This window comes from Aethalodelphis obliquidens, unplaced genomic scaffold (genome assembly GCF_003676395.1).
Source record: "Aethalodelphis obliquidens isolate GAN/ISIS:26980383/991018 unplaced genomic scaffold, ASM367639v1 scaffold59, whole genome shotgun sequence".
Classification (NCBI taxonomy): Eukaryota; Metazoa; Chordata; class Mammalia; order Artiodactyla; family Delphinidae; genus Aethalodelphis; species Aethalodelphis obliquidens.
This window is the reverse complement of record NW_020838003.1, coordinates 1,335,763-1,351,452: the sequence shown is the minus strand read 5'-3', so window position 1 is coordinate 1,351,452 and position 15,690 is coordinate 1,335,763. Positions and strand designations below refer to the sequence as shown.

Below are 15,690 nucleotides of genomic sequence, written 5' to 3'. Positions count from 1 at the left end.
AGCCAATCTTCTTCCTTCTGCCTTAAGGATTATCTCTAATTGAGGCCACAATCTGAGAAACACCAACTATAACCAAAACTGAATAATACAAAGCATTTTGACTGAAATCTCAGGATCTACAAAGGATAGGAATCCATTCATAACAGTGGTAGGCCTTCTTAAAATCCCCTTGCCTTTCCTCCTTGTCTCATATCCATGTAGTGTTACCCTTAGTCACTTTACTCTTTCCAGACTCTCCCAAATTCAGTGTCCTCTGGTTCTTGCCTTTTTTCTTTTCCACTTTTACTTTCCATACCTATGCATTTCTTTTCAGCGTTAATAATGAAAGAGCTCTTAGTTGCACTATGTACCAGATGCCATTTTACATATTAATGATGAATGCTCACAATGGCTCTATGAGGTCAGTACTATTATTACCTCTGTCGTACTGATAGGGAAACTGAAGCACAGGGAAGATCAGTAATTTGCCTGGGGCCATGAGATACAAACCCAGGGAGGTAGTCTGGCTTCTTCATACATGTTTGTACTGCATTCTGCCGCCTCTCTGCTCTCTCTAGAGTAGATCCATTAAGCTGTTCTCAGAGTTTCTCAGTCTCTGCCATCATCCATTCCTCTAGCTCAGAACAACAAATGCTCCAGAATGGAACTGGCCTAGACAGAATTCTCTCACAATGATACTGAATAATTGAGAACAAGAAATTATTTTGTTGTTTGTATAGGGAATGCCTGGGTAAATATTTCATAATTTTAAATTCAAGGATGTATTTTTAAAGTTTTTTTTCTCCAGAGGGGGCATAAAATGTTTTTAGATAATTATTTTAAATGACAATTTATTCATCACAAGATGCTTATATAATTTGGATCCTCCCTTCTGTTGTATTGTCAACATCTACTTGGTCACAAGACTTATCAGATACACTTTTTTGTTATCTACCAGATCTATTCCTCCCTCGCCGGGTTTCCTTCACAACTTTGGAAGGGAAGATTATTGCAAAGGTCTCTTAACTAGCCAACTAAATTTGATTTTCTTCTCTTCGTTTATTTCCAGGGTAATCTTTCTTGAAGAATGAATGAATGAATGAATTTGAGTAGAATTATACTATTTCCCTGATTCAGATCCTTCAGTCTCCTAATGTGTTACCCTAAAGATACAACGTAATTCTTTTTTTTACAGGGGTATAGTTGTTTTACAATGTTGTGTTAGTTTCTGCTGTACAGCGAAGTGAAGTAGAGTTCCCTGTGCTATACAGCAGGTTCTCATTAGTTATCTGTTTTATACATGTTAGTGTATATATGTCAATCCCAATCTCCCAGTTCACCCACCCCTTTCCCCCCTTGGTGTCCGTATGTTTGTTCTCTACGTCTGTGTCTCTCTTTCTGCCTTGAAAACCGGTTCATCTGTACCATTTTCTAGATTCCACATATATGCGTTAATATATGATATTTGACACAACATAATTTATGTAATATTCTTGCCCAAAGTGAAAACCTGAATGAATCTAATCATTAGTTGACAAAGAAACCCAAATTGTGGGACATTTTATAAAACAGCTGGCTTATACATTTCAAAAATACTAAAAGACAAAAAGAGGCTCAGAAACTACTCCTAACTAATTCTGTGAAAACTAAATGCAGTGCATGATCATTGATTGGAAAAGCATTTCTATAAAGAACATTCTAGGGACAATAGATAAATTTTGAATATCATCTTTATACTAGATAATAGTATTATATTTGTGTTAAATATTCTGATTTTAAGATTATATTGTGGTTATGTAAGAGAATGTGCTTGTTATGAGCTGAGGTATTTGGAAGTGAAGAATCAGGATGTCAGCAACTTACTCTCAAATGGTTCAGCAATATTTTATAATAAATGTATATATAGTATGTGTTTTATATATATAAATATATATCAAATATGGTGACATGGTAACACAAAGTTAATCTAGATGCAAGGCATGTAACATGTTCATTGTGCTTTCCTTACACGTTTTTTGTAGATTTGAAATTTTTCAAAATTAAAAAATATATACACATATATTTTTTTAAACGTCTAAGTCAGTGCTTGTGGAGACCTTCAGTAACTCCCTGGATAAAGTCCAAACATTTGTCTGCCATTCAAGGCTTTTAAGAACAGATCCTTTCCCATCTGTTGGGAAAAGCCATTCAAAGAGACCTACAATTTTCTATATGTCTTTTCTGTAGAAGCCTATGTCACTGGGTATTGTCGCCATAGTTTTCATATCTGACTCTCACAGGAGACTATTTATCAGGGTCTAGATTATTAACAAGCATGCAGTTGCTATTTAATACTTTGTAATATTTATTAAAGATAAAGGATTTTTGTTTATTTAATTTTTATTTAACTAATATGCTTCTGAAACTTCAGCACCTAGAACAGTGCCTGACTTATGACTCAATAAATATTTGATAAATGAATGAATGAGTGAATGATCAAATGTATGATGGAATGAATAAGCGATTAAATCCAAAGAAATATATTTCTCTTACCAGGTTTCCAGTACACTAAATATGGATGCCGTAGGAAAAGTGATAATAAAATGGTTCATCGTAGCTTCTGTGAGGCCAACAAAAAGCCAAAACCTATTAGAAGAATGTGCAATATTCAAGAGTGTACACATCCACTGTAAGTGTTTATTTTAACTATCATATACTGAGGACAAAATAAAAAGGATTTAAATGTCTTTAGCTCTTTTTAGTTTTAACTTAATTTTTAGTCAAAGCTAATACATATACCTGGTTACAATGATCAGATCATTTCACAGGAATTATATAAAGCTGAAGTCCTGTGGGTTTTTTTCCCATATCTCTGCTTCTCAAAAATAACTGCTTTTATTTATTCTTCTCTTTTTTTATTGAAATATAGTTGACTTACAATATTGTGTTAGTTTCAGGTGTACAGCAAAGTGATTCAGTTATGTTTTGTTTTTAGATTATCTTACGTTATAGGTTATTACAAGATATTGAATGTATCAGTAGTTCCCTGTGCTATACAGTAAATCTTTGTTGCTTTTCTATTTTATGTATAGTAATTTGTATCTGTTAATCCCATACTCTTAATTTATCCCTCCTTCCCTCTCTTTCCCCTTTGGTAACCATAAGTTTGAGTTTGTTTTCTATGTCTGTGAGTCTCTTTCTGTTTTATATATAAATTCATTTGTGTGTGTGTGTGTGTGTGTGTGTGTGTGTGTGTGTGTGTGTGTGTATCAATACTGATACTGATATTCAGAGTTCATATTATTCTAACAACATGTGTCTCTCTTGAGAGTTGAGTCACTTAGCATGCTCTGCTTATGTTTCTTTTCTTACTAAACTTTGTTTCTCCTAGAGTTAGTGAATGTCTTGATTTTTATGTATCATTTTCTACTACTTTTCACTAATTCATCCCCAAACTCTTCTCCTCTAAATGCTATGCACTCAAGTATCCTGTCCTTGTGTCTTCTTAGAGACATGTCCCAGAGAGTTCTCTGTGTTCTAGCTCCTGCCTGAGCTTCTACACAGCTTCCTTCCTGGGGCTTCTTTTTACCATCCTCCAAGGGATTCCTACTGCATGTCTCTTGTATTGGACCTCCTGTTTTCTGCATTCTTTTTCTTATCTTTTAGAGTATTCATTCATTCTGGTAGGGCATATCTTTCAGTCGTTTCATGAAAAAACTATATACAAAGGAAAAATTTTATATAAGAATTAAGCTTCTATACACCTAAGAAAAGTATATAATAGGTTAAAGTATAAGGGTATATAAGAAGTCTTTCTTCTACTCTTACTCTTGATCATTTGGACACACATGTATGTATACCATTCCAACCTATAATATATTTTTCTCAGAATTTATAAACTTGCTCCATTATTTTCTAGACTCCAGTTATGCTCTTGAAAAGTCATTTGCTATTCTAATTCTCAATTATTTCTATGTGACCTCTTTTTTTTTTCTGTCTTTCAAAGTTTGTAGGATCATTTTGTTCCTAGTGTCTCGAAATTTCATAGTGATAAACTGCCATTGTGCTCATTTTTTCTCATCTCTTGTGCTGACATTTTAAAACACAAAACTAATATCTTTTACCTCTGGGAAATTTTCTTGTATTTTTTCTTTGAAAAGTTTCCCCTATGATTTTCAGTATTCTTTCTGGGAAATTTGTAGTTAGGGTTTCTAGACAGATCTAATTCTTTTCTTTTCTTTTCTCTCCTGGTATTTACTGTTCTTCCTGCTGAATTTTTCCATTTTTGCTATTATGTCATTAACATCCAAGAGAGTTTTAACATCCAAGTGCTGTTTTGTTTATCAGATGTTCTGTTTTCCAGACATTTGATTCTTATTTCAAAGATGTAATATATTCGTTTATCTTTCTTAGGCTCTTAAAGATTATTTGCTTTTTTGTGCATTACTTCTTCTATTTCTTTTTTCCCTTCATTCAGCATTTGCGTTAGAGACTTTCTATGTCTGGTGAACATTGGCTGTTCACATGTGTATAGAATGCAGCATTAAACTTCTGTATAATACATAGGAATGTTATGGAGACAGTAGGTCCTGAGAGTTCTCACCACAAGGAGAATTGTTTTTTCTTTTCTTTCTTTGCATCTATATGAGATGATGGATGTAACTAAACCTGTTGTGGTAGTCATCTCACAATATATGTAAATCAAACCATCATGCTGAACACTTTACGAGTGTATGCCATTTTATGTATTTTTTTTATTGTCATTCTGGGAATTTCAGGAGGGAATAAGGTAACAGAAAGTATCTATGACTATGAAGTATATACTTCTCATGTTAACACCTATCTTTAAGTGAGAGTCACAGTGGAAGCCTTCAAAATTGAGTAAAATTTCTTAGTTGCCACAATTCATTCTACTGCCAGTTGAAAACCTTTGGCAGTCTTAAACTCTGAATAGCAAAGACTGCCAAGGTTTTAACCTGTTTATATTTTGGTGCTCCATACATACAAAAAGAAAAAAAATTGCACAGGGAAAGTAACTTTGGAAAGGATAAATAGAATGCCTCCATTACATACTAACAGATTGATTACCTAGTTGGAATCAATGGTGACAACCCTTCGGGACATATGCAATGACGAACTGTCTGTCATATTGTATCCATAGCTAATTTGGAGAGGGCTGGGGCACTGACATCGAATTTGGACATAGAATTTGGGAATGTCCCATAGGATATCTTTTTGAAAATAAATTCCTTGGAAATATTTCTATCAGGTATATTCGTGGAAGCAGTTTCTGCTCAGGCCCAGATGCATACAACCTTTACCCTTTCATCAGGTCCAATAAGGGCCTATATGAAGAACTGAATTTTCCAAACATGATGGATATGTCAGGTAGCCTTCACAGCAACAAGCATAGAGATGGAACTGTAATGTCATTTAGAGTATTCAAACATGAGTAAACTCATGAGGTAATGAAAAAGCAGCAGCAACCAAACCACCTTGTCATAGCCGGCATCAGATGGAGCCTTTTTTAATTTCCTTTCAGATATTTAACACCGTGAGGCAATATGGCTGAGAATTAGTTGGTTTTATTTATTTTAATGAGTAGGTTTTTATAATTTTATAATTATTTATTATAATGAGTTGGTTTCTATTTTATTTTATTTTTATTGAAGTATAGTTGATTTACAATGTTGTGTTAGTTTCAGGTAGACAGCAAAGTGATTCAGTTATATATATATATATATATATATATATATATATATGTTCTTTTTCAGATTCTTTTCCCTTATAGGTTTTTATAAAATATTGAGCAGAGTTCCCTGTGCTATATAGTGGGGTTCTTGTTGATTATCTCTTTTATATATAGCAGCTTGTATCTGCTGATCCCAAACTCTTAATTTATCACTTCTCCACCCCCTTTCCCCTTTGGTAACCATAAGTTTGTTTTCTATGTGTGTGAATCTATTTCTGTTTTGTAAATAAGTTCATTTTTAGCATATTTTTAGATTCCACATATAAGTGATATCATGATACTTGTCTTTATCTGACTTCCTTCACTTAGTATGATAATCTCTAGGTCCATTTGTGCTGCTGTAAATGGCATTATTTCATTTTTTATGGCTGAGTAATATTCCATTGGATATATGTGCCACATCTTCTTTATGAGTTGGTGCTATTTTGGGAAACTACCATCATGCCTGAACCTAAGGGGACAACTTTAAGATGAGTTTCAGAAACCCTCTGAGGATGATCCTTTTGGAAAAGAGAAGGTTGTTTCAGAGTCACTGGGAGACAATACTAGGGCCTAACAAATAGATGTGCCCCGCCTATGACTGTTAGAAAGTTTTCAGACTTTTTGTTTGATGTGCCCGTCTTTCTGAACCTGCCCCGTGGGGCGGGGGCACGTCATTCAGAGGGCAGAAGGAGCTAGGCTTGCGGTGCAGGGAGGGGCACACCACGCAACCTGGTCGCCAAGTTCAGTCTTAACCCCCATCCTCAGCTGGGCGGCAGAAGAATGGGAGCACTGCACCAAAACCTGCGGCAGTTCCGGCTATCAGCTCCGCGCCGTGCGCTGCCTCCAGCCGTCCCACGATGGCACCAACCGCTCGGTGCACAGCAAGTACTGCGTGGGGGGCCGTCCAGAGAGCCGCCGGCCTTGTAACAGAGTGCCCTGCCCGGCCCAGTGGAAAACGGGGCCCTGGAACGAGGTGGGTGTGCGAATTCTGTGTGCGTTGGCGGGGGGCGGTTGGGGGGGAGGGGTAAGGACGTGAAGTATATTTTAATTTGGCTTCCATATCAGGTAGGCTTTATGTGAATTGCAAAACTGTCACATATTTTGGAAGCATTACGCATCTGTAGGTATTAGGAAAAACTCACAGGTTAAAACAGTGTTTGCATGAAAGATTAGTTGATGGGGGCAAACTACGTTTGGATGTCTTGTGACACAGAGGCCTCTGAAAAGTGACTGATCTTCTGTCCGGTATTTTTTCTGAACTGCACCTTTCCTCCTGGATACATTCCAAACCCTTGACCTTGAATGCAGGGCCCTGCCCCATTTGACACCACACGAACGCTTCTTTTTTTTCTTTTTGTTGAAGTGTAGTTGATGTAACGTTACCTTAGAGTTAGGTGTACAACTTAATGATTGGATATTTGTGTACATTGCAAAATGACAACCACAATAAATCCCATGATAACTCTTCTTTGTTCATCTTCCTTTATTCTAACTCTTTGTCCCAGTCTGAGTAAACTGTTTACTCTTTCAAAGACCATGCTGGTCTGAGCCTCCTCCCTTTTGGCTGGCTTGCCCCTCCCCCTGCTCCTATGTGACCATCTGCCCCTCATCCATCAAGGCTCAGCTCCATGGTCCAAAATACCACCTACCAGGGCTGCCCTTCCCGGCAGTCCTTCCTCCACATTCCAAAGGCAAAGAGGCCTTCCAGTGGCTTGCTGATCACAGCAGTGTACTGTAACTCCTGTCTTTGAGCCTGTGCTTGCCACTAGTCCATGCATTTCTCAAGAAACCAGGTGCTTTGCTTCCCCAGCGCCCAGTCGGTGCCTGTCCAAATGACGTCTGCTTGGTGACTGGCTCAATCAGTGTCTCATTGCCCGTATTAACCACAGTTCTTTGATATATCTAAAAACTCCAAATGAAGAATCAGGGGGCGATAGTAGAGTGGATCAGAGGAAAGGGCAGCTAAAAGTAGACAGAGGACAAGGAGGGAGTGGAGAGCAGGCCCAGGAGGGAAGGAACAGGCAAATGAAAGTGACCTGCACAGGACTTTAAGGATAACTCATGTCTTGTTCCCCTCAGAGTCCTGGAACAAGCATCCCTCCTCTACAGCTCCTACCTAGATCAATAGCACGGCTGCTTCTGGGCTTAGTTTTAGAGCAGTTAGCCCATTCCTTAAAGAAATGAATTTGTGGGAAAAGAGTAATAGTAGCTCCAAAGAGGTTTAATTAACCAACATAGCATGTCAGTAAATTCACCATTTGTAAGGAAGGTGAGAGAATGGGAAGCTCAATCTGTGACAGGCTCTCTGAAAACGGGCTCCACTACTGCTTTTAGGAACTACAGAAGGAGTTACATTATAACAATGACTTGTTTGGCATCAAATGCTTACTATATGCCAGGCATAACTGTTTTATATACATTGTCTCCTTTGACTTCATTTAGTCCTACAGCAATTCTATGAAGCTTTCAGAGAAAGAACAATGCTCCCAGGGTAAAGCTAGGATTCTCTGTCTCCCAAGTCACTGTAACACTGGGCTGTAGAGAAGGAACTCCAGAACTGTGTATGCGTGTGTGCTCGTGTGTGCATGTGTGTGTCTGAGTGTGCACATGGGGAAAGGAAGAAAGACAGTCCTGGTGGAATAAACATCTATAATCACAGCCTTTGTTTCTGTAGTGTTCAGTAACCTGCGGCGAAGGGACAGAGGTGAGGCAGGTCCTCTGCAGGGCGGGTGACCACTGCGATGGTGAAAAGCCTGAATCTGTCCGAGCCTGTCAGCTGCCTCCCTGTAATGGTAGGTGTGACACTGATGGATTTCACTGTTCTGATCATGGTTTTTGAGCCTCAAAAAGCAGAACTTCCTTTCTGGGCAAGCTCTGGAATTTCCATTTGCTTACTGAAAAATGACTAAAGGAAAACACCCTTGAGATATTAGCTTAATAGAGTTCTTTAAGATGGGTGTCTGTGGCAATGTCCCCTCCATTTAGTTATCATAACCGCTGCGGCCTCTGTGGTTCCCAGTAGGCAGTAATGCTGGGGTGAGGGCCGTGTCATGTATATGTAGCTTCTGTCAATTTGTGTTTCTAGAAGCTACGTGTTTTCTCTCTTTGATTTTCTTTATGACTTCACATCATTGTCAAAGGCATAATAATGCAGAAGGTTTGGCAATACTTTACTAAAATCATTCAATTTAGGCATGTGGATGATAAATGTCATTCACAAAGCCACTTCCAATACCTGCTCATCCATTTTCATAGACTTGAACAGCGTGCTTTCAAAATAGATACCTTGTGCATATGCTAAAATTTGCCTTACTCTTGCCATATTGCAAAGGCGGAGTCTCTTTTCTTTAAAGTACAGATCTTCCTCAATTTACAATGGAGTTACATCCTGATAAACTCATCCTACGTTGAAAATACTGTCAGTCGAAAATGCATTTAAAACACCTAACCTACTGAACACCATAGCCTAGCGTGCTCCAAACACTTACGTTTGCCTGTAGTTGGGCAAAATCATCTAACACAAGGCCTATTGGATAATAAAGTGTTGAATACCTCATATAATTTATTGAATACTATACTGAAGGTAAAAAACATAATGGTTGTCTGGGTACAGAATGGTTATAAGTGTGTCAGTCATTTGCCCTCGTGGTCGCCTGGCTGACTGGGAGCTGCAGCTGCTGCGCTGCCCAGCATCACAAAAGAGTATCATTCCATGTATCCCTAGCTCAGAAAAGATCCAAATTCAAAGTACTACTGAATGCATATGGCTTTCACACCGTCATAAAGTCCAAAAATCGTAAGTAGAACCATCATAAGTCAGAGGACATCTGTATAATTTCATTTGCTATTGTAAAACAAGTAGCATATATTGGATGGTTTCAGTTTCTATCACTGTCTCCTTCTTCCTCCTTTTCTGCCTCTCTCTGCATCTGTCTGTGTCCTTTGTGTCACATTTTGTTTGTTTGTTTGTTTGTTTGTTTGTTTTGCGGTATGCGGGCCTCTCACTGTTGTGGCCATTCCCGTTGCGGAGCACAGGCTCCGGACACGCAGGCTCAGCGGCCATGGCTCATGGGCCCAGCCGCTCCGCGGTATGTGGGATCTTCCCGGACCGGGGCATGAACCCCTGTCCCCTGCATCAGCAGGCGGACTTTCAACCACTGCGCCACCAGGGAAGCCCTGTGTCTCATTTGCTATCTCCACTTTTCTCTCCTCTCCTTTCCTCTGTGGGTTTCGCTCTCTGTCTCTGACTTGCTGTCACTTGCTGTCTGTATGTTGCTCACTTTCTGTGTATATCACTCGTGCTTTTCCACCTCACTCTTTCTTCTCATTCTCTCTTTCTCTCTCCCCCCCGCCAGTCTCCCTACCTCTACCTCTTTTCTTTCTCCTGCTCTCTCCCTTTCCTCTTCTCTCTCTCCTCATCTCTTCGTAACTCTCTCCTTCTTCTCTATTTCCCTCTTTTTCTCTCTGACACTCCTCCTTCCCCCTTTTCTGGCACATGTGTCTGTCAGTGTCTCTCTTTCTCCTCCACTTTTCTCTGTCCTTCCTCACCCTCCCTGCCCACCTCTCTGTCTCTGCCACTCTGCATCTGTCTCTCCATCTCCCCGTGTCTCTTGCCTTCCCTGCCTTCTCTCTGTCCCAGTCCCCGTGTCCCTACCCCTCTGATTCTCTGTGCCTGTCTTTCTCTCCCTCTCTCTCTTCGTATCCTCCCACTGCCTGTCTACTCTTCCAAAGAAACCTTATAAAATATTTCTTTTGTACATTTTCCTTTGAAATGTGGGGTGGCATGAACAAGTATGACCATGAGGGGGAGACAAAGGACTTACATATTTAATCATTTTTCTCTGGAAAGTATATTTGAAACTTCAAATCACAAGTAAAAGCCAAAAGAACAAATTTACCTAGTTAGAAGCTATAACATTTCCCGTCACCATAGTATTTTACTCTTACATAGGCATTACTGTCAGGAGGTTAAACACTTTTCGAGTAAGCTTTATTGATCTTAATAACTGGTAGAGGTATATATTTCTGCAGATATGCCCAACTGTCAGCAAGAATTTGCTTGATACTTTTCCTTAAGCCAAAAGAAAATGTTATAGGCATAGAAAGCTATAGCCATAGAAAAAATAATTCAGATAGGAAAAGGGATTGATACTTGAGGTGAAACCCATTAATGTGATTCTCAGGCATTTACAACCTAATTAGATTATTATCTTAGCTAATATGAATTATTCAAACACATCATACTGTATCATAGATGTGTAAATGTGAGGGAAATACAAGTCATTCCACAACTTGGGAAGTGGGCATGGCATTATAACGCTAACAAAGGTGGTAAGTTTAGCCTGTTTTGGCCCTGACAACTGACCCTCTTTTTTTCCCCTCGAACTTTAGAAAAGGGATTTAATTTCTTTGGCAAGTTATATAGCAGGTTCCTTACCTAGCAATGTAGAATCACCTAATATTACATTGTAATTTTAAGTGATTATATCATATAAATGCCACAATTTACAATTCTTTGCATTTATTAATTGGATATGGGATCAGTATTCTGTGTTGGACTGTGTGCATGGGCTCTCTGCATAGGATATGCTCTGGAATGGCTGAAAAGAAATACAAACTAACATTTTCATGAGCTCAATGTTTGGATTTTTTGAAATCTAATTCTTATAACCTATGATCAATAAAATTAAAAAATAATAGAAATAGTCTGTACACACACACCTACCAAGTGTTTTGTGAGTGTTACTTTAGTACTCTTTAAAGTACTATCAATTCAATGAAATTAAAGAACCGTGAATCGTTCATAAGAAAGTTGGCACCCTTTACCCAGATTTGTGCTTTCAAATAACAAATAACCTGAGAACGTTCAATGGTAAACATGAAACTGTTGCCTTCACTCTGGAGAATGTTCTCCAAATCAAAATAGTATCTTGATTTTTCTTTTGGTAATATAGTTTTAAGATTTAATATGTTCCAACAGGTCTTTAGTATTTATTTTGATTTTAAATTTAAACTTAATATAGAGGCTACTCTATTATAAAGAAAGAACTATCATAAAATTTAAAAAAACAGTGCCCTCTATATCTTAAAAATATGGTAAAACTAATTCTATTTTCTCATTCTAAAATCAGATATGTATTTCTACTAGGAAGAAAAAATTACCCTTGATCTGAAGACTCTTGATGGAGATGTGAAAGTGCTGGTCAATTCAAGTGCTTTGCACATAGAGAATACTTATTTTAGTAAATTCATCCTAATATTCATATTTTTAACGTGAAGTCTAATGTGGCAACTCCCATAAATGTTAGCTTTTACTTAAAATTTTTTATATTCATATACGATTTAAGTTTCTTCCCTTCTTTTATTCATTTTTAGTTATATTTATATTTAAAATGGAATATAGTTGAAATACAGTACTATGTTAATTTCAGATGTACTACCTGGTGATTTTGCATACACTATGCATAATGTATTTGCATACATTATGAAATGATCACCACAATGAGTCTGTCCCCATAGAAAGTTATTAACATGTGACTGGCGATATTCCTTACGCTGTATGTCACATCCCTATGGCCTATTTATTTTATAACTGGAGGTTTATACCTCTTAATCCCCTTCACCTGTTTTGCCCCTCCCTCAGCAATTGCCCATTTGTTCTCTGTATCTATGATTCTGTTTTTTGTATTGTTTGTTTTGTTTTTTAGATTCCACATATAAGTGAAATCATACAATATTTATCTTTCTCTGTCTGACTTATTTCACTTAGCTTAATGCCCTCTAGCTCCATCCGTGTTGTCCTCCTTTTATGTTTGGATGTATGTCTCATTTTGTTGTCTTTTAATCTTTGCAGATGAGCCATGTTTGGGAGATAAATCCATATTCTGTCAAATGGAGGTGCTGGCGCGATACTGCTCCATACCAGGTTATAACAAGTTATGTTGTGAGTCATGTAGCAAGCGCAGCAGCACCCTGCCACCACCATACCTTCCAGAAGCTGCTGAAACTCATGATGATGCTATCTTTAACTCCAGTGACCTCCCCGAATCTCTAATGATGCCTACATCTTTGGTTCCTTACTATTTAGAGACTCCTGCTGAGAAGAAGAAATCTTTGAGCAGGATCTCTTCTGTAGGAGGTCCAAATGCACATGCTGCTTTCAGGCCAAACAGTAAATCCAGTGGTGCTAACCTACCCCAGAGGAGAGCTCAGCCAGCAGAAAATAAGACTCTGAGACTGGCCTCCCCACCCACCAAGAGTGGCCACCTCAGTTCATCTCCACAAATGGCTGCTGCCCCCTTCCTTGCAGCCAGTGATTCCATAGGTGCTTCTTCTCAGGCAAGAACCTCAAAGAAAGATGAAAAGATTATTGACAAGAGACGTCCGCTAAGATCATCCACATTGGAAAGATGAGAAAGTGAAGCCAAAAGGCTAGACATCAATGGAAAATCTGGACAAGCTCGCTCTCCCTGTGGTGCATACAGCTTGTTTAAAGTGGAAATCTCCATAAATCATCAACTCATTTTATCTGTACGTGGAAGAACAAAAAGTGCTGGTTCACTTTCTAGTTGCTTTCATCCTCCTTTTGTTCTGCATTGACTCATTTACCAGAATTCATTGGAAGAAAGCACCAAAGATTATTAACCGAAGGAAAGTAAGTTGCTAAGCGTGTTGGTCATTTTCTAAAGCAGAAAAGGGACTGGAATCAATTGTGCATATCAGCTGATTTTTTTGTTGTTGTTTTTAAAAAGTTACAGTAAAAATAAAAAAGAGGTGCCAATGGTTTACATTTTAACAAAAGGTTTTGAAAATGGAGCAAAGAATTCTTAGACTTGTATTCCTATTTATCTATATTAGAAATATTGTATGAGCAAATTTGCAGCTGTTGTGTAAATACTGTATATTGCAGAAATCAGTATTATTTTAAGAGATGTGTTCTCAAATGATTGTTTACTATATTACATTTCTGGATATTCTAGGTGCCTGTCATTGAGTATTGCCTTATTTGACGTTCTATGAGTTGATTTTCAAAGCAGAATATTACAAAGAAGTTAGAAACACCGCTACTGACAATACAAAGGGTTTTGTTGTGTGGTTTTGTTTGATCAGCAATGTGACACCTAAATTACAGAAAAAGAAAAAAAACAGATAAGCTGCAGATATAGAGATTTCAACTTACCTATTACCTTCCATACTTTAAATAAAAAAGAATAAGTTTGGTGTCTTAGTATACTTGCAGTCACAGGGAACAGAGACCAGTAAATGAGCCTGTGCAGGACAAAATGGAAACCCTTTTACCAGGGCCTCAATAGACACCATTGAATTGTCCTGCTTTCCTGTGTTGTTTTTAATTGTCCCATTGTTGACATATACAAACAGGTATACTCAATGTACTGTAATTATTAACAAAGGAAAAATGTACTGAGATCATTTGATTGTATGTCAGTAGCTGAGAAAAGCATCGTTGAACTAGAAATAACAATCAAGTATAACAGGGCTTTAGGGCTCTGGAAGCAGCTTCAAGAAAGCATTTGTCAATGTTTGCAATATTTATTTTCCTCATGGTTCATATCTACATGTTCACAACCACCATGCATCTGACTGCAATAATGTGCTAGTAATTTATGTCAGTGATCACCTTACTCACAGTGAAGCCAGAAATGCTCTCTCCAGGGAGTAGATGTAAAGTACTTGTATATAGAATTCAGAACTAAAGATATTTATTAAAAGTTGATTTTTTTTCTTGATAGTATTTTTATGTACTAAATATTTACGCTAATATCAATGACATATTTTGGTAAACTAGAGAGACATAATTAGAGATGCATGCTTTGTTCTGTACATAGAGGAGAAATTTAAGCAAACTACAGCAGCCAAATCAAAGAGCTAAAATTGAACAAAATTGATGTTATGCAAATTTTGCATTTTTAGAGTAGTTGATGCAAAGTTGGTAACTTTTTCCCCTTTGACGAAACATAAAATAGTATGGGCTCAGATAGCTAGCTGTTTAATGAAATAGGGAATTAAAAACACCAAAAAAGAAGTATGTGAAGGAGATAAATACTTCATGAATTACACTTAAAAGAAAAAAGAAAGATAAGTGTTGACAGCACAATGATTTGGAGGTCAGTTCCTGAACTGTCTAAAAATACATTATGCAAACTAAAATATAGATATGTTAACTTCTCAAAGCACAGAATGTGCAAGAACGTTTGCCTTTTAACCATGGTAAAAATAACAGCTTCACCTATTGACTCTATACCTCTAAAGAATCGCTGCTACTTGGTGCAAGACTTTTGAAAGTCAAATGAATTAGGTGAATTCCAGATTGTAAAACAATCCCTGAACCTCAAATAGAAGTCATTTTTTTCCCCTAAAAATTTCCCGAGCATGAAATTCTCCTCTAGTTTGCTTGCGTGTGCGTGCATCTGGTCCGCAGGGGAACACAGAGAAACCTGGTCACACACATACACCTCCCACAAAGATGTATATATTCATTACACTTCTGATCTTTGAGCTTCCTTTTCTACTAAGCTAAAAATTCCTTTTTATCAAAGTGTACACTACTGATGCTGTTTGTTGTATTGGGAGCACGTAGCAATAAAAATGTTAACAAAATATAGAGCTGGCTCAATCGAGATTTTATCATTAGATTCATCACTGAGTAGTGGAAACATGTTATTTCCTCCTACAAAGTGAAATAGTATCAAGTTCATTTGCTACTTGGACTTTCTCTAAAGAGGCTCAAACAAAGTGACCGTGTCTCCTCTTCTCACATCAGGTTGTATCATAATATTTTTTAAATAACATTTAAAAAAAAGAAAATAAGAGGTTACGGGAGTGGCTTTTTGCCTAAGTCCATCCCACAGAACTTGAAGAGACAGAAAGTGGCAATAATGCTAGGGGTATGAGAAGGAAAAGGGGCACTTCTGTTTTTAAAATGTGTCATCCCAGGGTAGTTTTTAGAAAAGCAACCCTCAGCTTTGAACCCTGAGGAT

General features: G+C 37.7%; 1 protein-coding gene across 1 annotated transcript in view; it reads left to right on the top strand.

Moving 5' to 3' along the window:
- ADAMTS3 (ADAM metallopeptidase with thrombospondin type 1 motif 3) overlaps window positions 1-15,314 on the top strand; it is a 297,648-nt gene extending 282,334 nt beyond the window's left edge. Inside the window, exons 19-22 of the mRNA XM_027087432.1 lie at window positions 2,515-2,647; window positions 6,458-6,665; window positions 8,367-8,484; window positions 12,546-15,314. Coding sequence (XP_026943233.1) covers window positions 2,515-2,647; window positions 6,458-6,665; window positions 8,367-8,484; window positions 12,546-13,105 — 1,019 coding nt within the window. The 3' untranslated portion in view covers window positions 13,106-15,314. The remainder of the gene's footprint in view (window positions 1-2,514; window positions 2,648-6,457; window positions 6,666-8,366; window positions 8,485-12,545) is intronic.
- The last annotated feature ends 376 nt before the right edge of the window (window positions 15,315-15,690 follow it).